Raw genomic sequence first — 8,031 nt, forward strand, 5'->3', positions numbered from 1 at the left:
GATTTGGTTATCAAAGCATACACAACAACACGTAGTGTTTTCGTACATCGTTAAAAAGTGGGTTGTGCATGATTAATGCCCAGGGATATATTTCATTATTGTCCTAAGCATGAAATCCAAATTCAATATCTTAACTTGTCATAAGTGTTGCTAATCAGTAGCGGCGATCTGAACATAATCTAGAAGCAGCCAATGAAGCTGAACGTGGTTTGTATGTGAAACAGAACTTTATTTCATCAAATAGTTCATGTAAGATATTATCAATGAAACATATTTCATATCAATAATTGTTTAAAATTCTTCTCTTTGACAATGTCTCTGATTATAGATCTGTTTAGCCAGCACTGTGAATATCAACTTTGACAAGACTACGGAGACTATTTAAAATAACTCAGTTCCGACTTTCCGGTTTTTCCTCTTTGATATGCAACAAGGGAAGGTCCGCTGTTCATGTAGGGGAGGGGGTTGAATATCCTCAGATGATAGTATTGGTCACCAACATCCACCTGAAAAGTATGATGGTGATGATGATGATGATGATATTTGTATTGTCATGATGGTGGAGCTTTCTTTACAAGAACGTTGATGATTACGACATCACAGATATTCATGCAACATGCTTGGGTCACTATTTTTCAATAATCATAATTATAATGTTAATGTTTTTCTGGACTGGGATGGAATCTATATTGTCAAGTTTGACAAATTCACGTGTGACATAAGAAATGAAAACTCAGTGAAATGAGTGAGGCAAAGATTGTTATTTATCCCTAGTCATTTGTTTGTTTATTGTTAAACACTACACTCAGTATTTCATCACCAATATTCCAGCTACAGGAACATAATTGGGATACCAAGCATCTCCAAGGACCAAATACTTTGGTAAATTGATACAGCTCATGCTTATTTACTCTCAGCAAGTAAGTGAGTAACTAATGCTTCCCACCACAATCAGCAATATTCCAGGTAGTGAACAGAAGGTTTTAACAGTGTAATATGTATTCTCTTTGTTCGATTTTGCTAGTCCTCTCGAACCTTAAAACAGACTATATGAATGATTTTTCACACCCTAATCAGCAATATACCAGGTAGTGAACAGAAGGTTTTAACAGTGTAATATGTATTCTCTTTGCTCGATTTAGCAAGTCCGTACGAACCTTAAACATATTATATGAATGATTTTTTATACCGCAATATTCCAGCTATATCACGAGAGCCTGCAGTTCATCTAGCCTGGTCCTACAAAACCAGTGGTTGACATAAAGAGCAACATACGAACACATGCAATCAACGAGTTTGATATCTGATCCAAAAACTATTAACATAGTGCTGTGGACATACTTAAGTAAGAGTCTTTTATAAGGCTGGCAGTTACCATGGTTACCTTAATAAAGTAGTTGATTCCTGATACAACTTGTGTACGGTAACTTATGGCCTTGTACGTTGTAAACGTTCTACTTGCTTTAGTTTCCAAGTCCGATTTAACCTGAAAACACATAACATGAACATGTTGAAGAATTACCACGGATATTTAACTGATACATCTATATTGTATTCACCTGGCAGTGGTTGATATTGTGAGCACCTGTCACTGACACCAGGTAAGAATCATTGAGATGGAATAATCACAACAGATTACACGGACACCTAACTCATACATCTATATTGCATTCACCTGGCAGTGGTTGATATTGTGAGCACCTGTCACTGTCACCAGGTAACAATCATTGAGATGGAATAATCACAACAGATTACACGGACACCTAACTCATACATCTATATTGCATTCACCTGGCAGTGTAATCATGACAGATTACACGGAGACCTAACTCATACATCTATATTGCATTCACCTGGCAGTGACACCTTTTACTGTCATCAGGTAACAATCATTGAGATGGAATAATCATGATAGATTACACGGACACCTAACTCATACATCTATATTGCATTCACCTGGCAGTGACACCTTTTACTGTCATCAGGTAACAATCATTGAGATGGAATAATCATGACAGATTACACGGACACCTAACTCATACATCTATATTGCATTCACCTGGCAGTGGTTGATATTGTGAGCACCTGTCACTGTCACCAGGTAACAATCATTGAGATGGAATAATCACAACAGATTACACGGACACCTAACTCATACATCTATATTGTATTCACCTGGCAGTGAAACCTTTTACTGTCATCAGGTAACAATCATTGAGATGGAATAATCATGACAGATTACACGGAGACCTAACTCATACATCTATATTGTATTCACCTGGCAGTGAAACCTGTTGATATTGTGAGCACCTTTACTGTCATCAGGTAACAATCATTGAGATGGAATAATCATGACAGATTGATTCACCACCTTTACTATCATCAGGTAACAATCATTGAGATGGAATAATCACAACAGATTACACGGACACCTAACTCATACATCTATATTGTATTCACCTGGCAGTGGTTGACTATCATTGTGTAACAATCATTGAGATGGAATAATCATGACAGATTACACGGAGACCTAACTCATACATCTATATTGCATTCACCTGGCAGTGAAACCTTTTACTATCATCAGGTAACAATCATTGAGATGGAATAATCATGACAGATTACACGGACACCTAACTCATACATCTATATTGTATTCACCTGGCAGTGGTTGATATTGTGAGCACCTGTCACTGACATCAGGTAAGAATCATTGAGATGGAATAATCACAACAGATTACACGGACACCTAACTCATACATCTATATTGCATTCACCTGGCAGTGGCAGGTAACAATCATTGAGATGGAATTGTGACGGCATCTGTGGCAGTGAAACCTTTCACTATCATCAGGTAAGAATCGAGATGGAATAATCACAACAGATTACACGGACACCTAACTGATACATCTATATTGCATTCACCTGGCAGTGGTTGATATTGTGAGCACCTGTCACTGACACCAGGTAAGAATCATTGAGATGGAATAATCACAACAGATTACACGGACACCTAACTCATACATCTATATTGCATTCACCTGGCAGTGGTTGATATTGTGAGCACCTGTCACTGTCACCTGGTAACAATCACTGAGATAATCATAGTAAATACACACATAAGAAATCCTACATTTCATGAGTTATGAACAGACTGTTGCGGGGGCTGGTGTGGGGGCATTGTCACAGACAGAATACTGTTCAACCATTACTTCAGAATAGACAGTATTCTTCTGTTAAAGGTTGACTAGTACAACCTTTTTACCCACAACACCCTTTTTCTCAAAACATTTCAATGAAATACTTTCTATTTGATGGGTTTAAAATCCTTGCTACTCCATTAGAACTGCACAAGTCCCCAAGGCGGTAACCACCCATTACCCCTACATGCCACTACCCCTACAGCTTATAACAACATAGTTTATGGTCTGTTGCATAACTAATCTCCTGCCTGTTACCTATTCCATACAGTGGACTGGTCCACTTAAGATGCACAACATGACACAAGACAGATTTTAAAAGTGACTTTAATACATGTGTTATCACAAAGTACCACATCATTGAGATCAATTGTCAAGTTTTTCAGTCTATTTACATTCAGTGTTTTAATCATCTCATCTCATATCACATCAGGATAAGAGAAAAACCAAATTATTACATTATCAAAAGTGTGACCTTAATACATCACACATTGAGATCAATAATTGTCAAGTTTTTCAGTCTATTTACATTCAGTGTTTTCATATCATCATATAAGGATGAACAAAAGATCACATTATCACAAGTGTTTCATATCAACATATCAGGATGAGAGAAAGACCACATTATTACATTATCACAAGTGTTCAAGTGTCAGTGTTACAGTCTATCCAAGCTTGAGCAGGTAGCCGACGGCGTCAAGAAACTGAAGAGGGGATTTCTGTCCACGCTGAAGCTGTTCCTTGAGTCTGCACAGACGGTTGTCGATCTCTCTGTACACTCGTTTTCTGTTTGTTGGCAATAAAACACACTTAATTCAATTTAAAAATACCCAGCTCTCCCGTACACCCCATTACTTTTTGTCCATGGAATTATTATTCAGTACATCCTTGATCAAGGCTAACGCTCCAAACCCAAACCCATCCCACCCCATTACTTTTTTTGTCCTTAGACTGATCATTCAGTAAATCCTCCACCAAGGCTAAAACAAATCCTGTCCAGAAGGTGGAATGTACCTCTGTTGATAAAAGTCTCTCTTGTGCCTAGACGGCCACCGTGACACTAGTCTTACACACTACCCAGCATGCAGTGTGTCATATTGAAGGGGCACAGTAGTGAGTCAGTGAGTTTAGTTTTACGCCGTAACTGTGCTCCGGCACCCGTGAAGATCCGGGTTAGAATTGATCTTCAGTAACCCATGCTTGTCGTAAAAGGCGACGGCCTACCTTTAGAATACAGCACCACAAACTTTAAAAATACGTCATAATACCCTTTTACGTAATGTTATGTTGGGTTGGGGTTGGGGACCTAATGCAATATATCGTAGGTACATGTCCGATGGTTCGGTCAGCTCCATGCATTCTATTTATTAGGATTATTTCAAGGGTTTAGGGTTAGGGTTAGGGCTGAGGGTTTAGGGTTAGGGTTAGGGACCTAATCCGGCCTACCTTTAGAATACAGCACCACAAACTTTAAAAATACGTCATAATACCCTTTTACGTAATGTTATGTGATTTTGTTCGAAAGCACGTTCTCGAAACAATGCCCTATGACGCTTGCATGGCAACACGGTTGTCTGGCTCAGCGAGTGCGTATAAGCTCCGCTCACTGGTGTTTCATCTCTACGAGCTATGTCATTGCATAAGCCCAACGATGTTGAGAGTTTCCAGTAGTTGTATATCGGCGGATGCGCAATATTTTGCAAGCACCAGTTTGAAATAAAAAAAATTTGTTCAGTAATACGCTCATATTTATTTGTATTACGGGCTGCTGAGGTGTTATGTTTTGTGTATTTTGTAATTTTTTAAATTTACATATATATTTTTGTCATTCAGTAATTTGCACCATTACATAGAAAAGTGTTTTATTAGTATTTTATTTTTCGAAGCGGTAATAATGCATTACACTAGACACGTCAGTCGTGTTTGTGCCGGTTCGGTCAATGCATTCTATTTATTAGGATTAATTCAAGGGATTGGGGTTAGGGCTAGGGCTAGGGCTAGGGCTAGGACTAGCACTAGGACTAGGACTAGGACTAGGGGTTTAGGGTTGGGGACCTAATGCAATATAGTAGGTACATGTCCGGTGGTTCTGTCAATGCATTCTATTTATTAGGATTATTTCAAGGGGTTAGGGTTAGGGTTAGGGCTGAGGGTTTAGGGTTTAGGGTTAGGGTTAGGGTTGGGGACCTAATCCAATATAGCAGGTACATGTCCGGTGTAATACGTGAGTACCATTTGTTGTTTTTCCTTTTTGCATTTTAATACTTTTTTTCACACAAAAACGGGAAACCAAAAACGTCGAAAGTACATTATGAAATGGTTTAATGTAGAAATTTTGGGCTAATTGAAATTGGTCTGGAATTTGCACTCAAGCCTCTTTCACACGCAACATAAATTTTGTAAACTCACCCTCGTGCCGTCACTACACATGCTCATGTCTCCCTCGTTCTTTAGTGCGATCCACATTATCCTTACAGTGTTCCCTACATCACTTTTCTGTCACAATATCACCGATTTATATAAAAGCGAGTCATTCATGCATGCACCGTGAAATCTACGTCTGACGCCTGACGTCAACAACCCTTTTCAGCTTGAGGCATATCGGCTCATTCCACGCCACACGTTAATTTGTAGATAACGGAATGGGACGAGTGTGCCAAACGGCATCGGATCCATTCGGCAATTGTCCGGAGAATAAAATCACGACCCACCAAGTCTACCCGTAGCATTCGTAATTGTCCGTGACCTATTGACTCTTTCCGTTCATTTCCGTGACGTCACAGGAATGACTCGATAAATTTGCACATTGTGCAACAGTATGGACGTAGCTCAGTCGGTTAGCTGTCGAGCTAACAATCCGAAGGTCGCGGGTTCGCGTCCGACGGGTTTTCACAAACTGGTTGCTTGTCTTAATGACACGTGACCTACGGCAGAGATCGTCCTCACGAGAAGTTGTGGTGCTGTATTCTAAAGGTTCTCCGTTACTCGTTATAGCGCGGGGTCACGACCTTGTTTGGAAGCCCAGGTGATGGATTCTTCTCCCAGGAAGTCAACAAATACAACATGGCATTTTAATAAAAAGTCAAGCAAACTGGTCATTTTATTTGAGTGTTTTTGTGTGAAAATTGTTAAAATAAACATATTTACAGGTAAGGTATTCAATCGAGCACATTCATTCTTCTTGTCTGCATGGCACGACATGGCGGGGACAATAAAACACGTTATGCTTTATAAACACTTATTTTCCCCGCAGCAACGAAGTTGCGTCCGTGCGCCCGTCCGTGCGTCCGTCACACTTTGTCCGAAGCATATCTCCTAAACTATTCGTGATAACTTAACCACACTTGGTACACATGTCAGCCATGATCCCTAGATGTGCCTTTTGGGGTTTAGACCCAGATATGAATGTTATTTTTTGCGGTTTCCATGGAAACGTGACTTAAGCTGTGGCTATGAGATGTCATCTTGTCCGGAGCAGATCTTCCAAACTATACATGCTAGCTTCACTAAAAATGGTACACATATCAAGCATGATCCCTAGATGTGCCTTTTGCGGGTTAGACCCATATATAAATTTTATGTTTTTGCTGTTTCAATGGAAACATGACTTTTGCTGTGACTATGAAGATGTCATCTTGTTGCATTTCCATGGCAACAAGTAAGGCTTCAACTGAATTTGGTGGTAGTGCTCCTTTCTGGAGCAGATCTTAAAAACCTTTCAATACTCTCCTTCCACTTTGCTGTATACCCTCCAAAACATTTGACAAAATCATAACTAGCAGACATATTCATAAAGAGTATTTTGCCGTTGCGGGGGATATTGATGACTTTGTCTTCTTGTTTTATCTTCAATTACAGCTTTAAATGCGTTGGTAAGATCGTTTTGGCTGTAGCGCCTGTATTGCCGAGACCAATTCTGCGACACGGAAAAACAAATATGTACGAGATGACCAATCCGGTCTTCCATACTTTTTAATTACGTCATTCCATTGGAGTCACGTGATGTTTATGCTTGGCTTTTCACTCTCGCAGACGATGGTCCGCTTGACAAGTTACGAGCTTTATTTCAAAAGTTATGATCACATTTATGAAGGTTCTGAAAGTGCATTACGTTCTAGGGTAGAATTTTAGTACTTTGACAGAAGTTTAGGTCCCAACTTACGTGAAAGCTGGATATTTCAAACATTTGTGTCCCGGTTGCCACTGTTCAAAGCTTCTGCACTGGAGACGGCGTTTCATGTGGCCCTGTCCTCTCACTGTACGCGAGAAATTACGGGAAAAGGACATACCCCGAAAACATGGTACGGCAAGTTGATATGCCTAACCATCCGACCCCGTTAGTCGCCTTTTACGACAAGCATGGGTTATACACTGAAGATCAATTCTAACCCTGATCTTCACGGGTCCCGGGGCAGAGTAAATGTATAACAGCTAGAGAGTTATTGTTTACAACAGAAGTTTAGTCGTAGTGGTAGAGTTGAAGGAGAATTGTTATAACAGCACTTTGTGACCGCGCTGTTTCTATAGAATCTAGTATATTGCCGACTGTTGACGAGCACAGGGCAGAACTGACAGCTGTCACCTGCACTGCGACAGAGACTTCCACTCACCTGATCACATAGCTGCTGCTGATTCGCTGTAGCGGGTCTCACTTCGTTTAAACCACCAACAATCGGCCCTTGTGAGGCAGAGCTCCTCACAAGAACTAACAAAACACAACCGAGAATAAACATCATCACGTCTCGTGCAATTTCCGTCATCAGCGTGGGGCGCCTGTTTTGTTTGCTTCTCGTGAACCAGACTTATTCACATGACACGTCACTCGGTGAAG

At 40.1% G+C, this 8,031-nt stretch overlaps 1 protein-coding gene across 2 annotated transcripts; it reads right to left on the reverse strand.

Annotated features, from left to right (window-relative positions):
- Positions 1–208: 208 nt before the first annotated feature.
- Positions 209–8,031, reverse strand: LOC124282793 (cystatin-B-like). Of its 2 annotated transcripts, none has more exons than XM_046718825.1 (3): positions 7,811–8,031; positions 1,385–1,486; positions 209–506 (listed from the first exon to the last, which is right to left on the reverse strand). In XM_046718825.1, the coding sequence occupies exons 1-3, from the start codon at positions 7,958–7,960 to the stop codon at positions 378–380; spliced, it is 381 nt and encodes a 126-aa protein (XP_046574781.1). In that variant the 5' UTR covers positions 7,961–8,031; the 3' UTR covers positions 209–377. The 2 variants fall into 2 exon arrangements, with proteins under 2 accessions (XP_046574781.1, XP_046574782.1); XM_046718826.1 differs by lacking the exon at positions 7,811–8,031 and adding an exon at positions 7,363–7,504.

The sequence above is a fragment of the Haliotis rubra genome, unplaced genomic scaffold (genome assembly GCF_003918875.1).
Source record: "Haliotis rubra isolate DU_JTF1 unplaced genomic scaffold, ASM391887v1 Scf303, whole genome shotgun sequence".
Lineage (NCBI taxonomy): Eukaryota > Metazoa > Mollusca > Gastropoda > Lepetellida > Haliotidae > Haliotis > Haliotis rubra.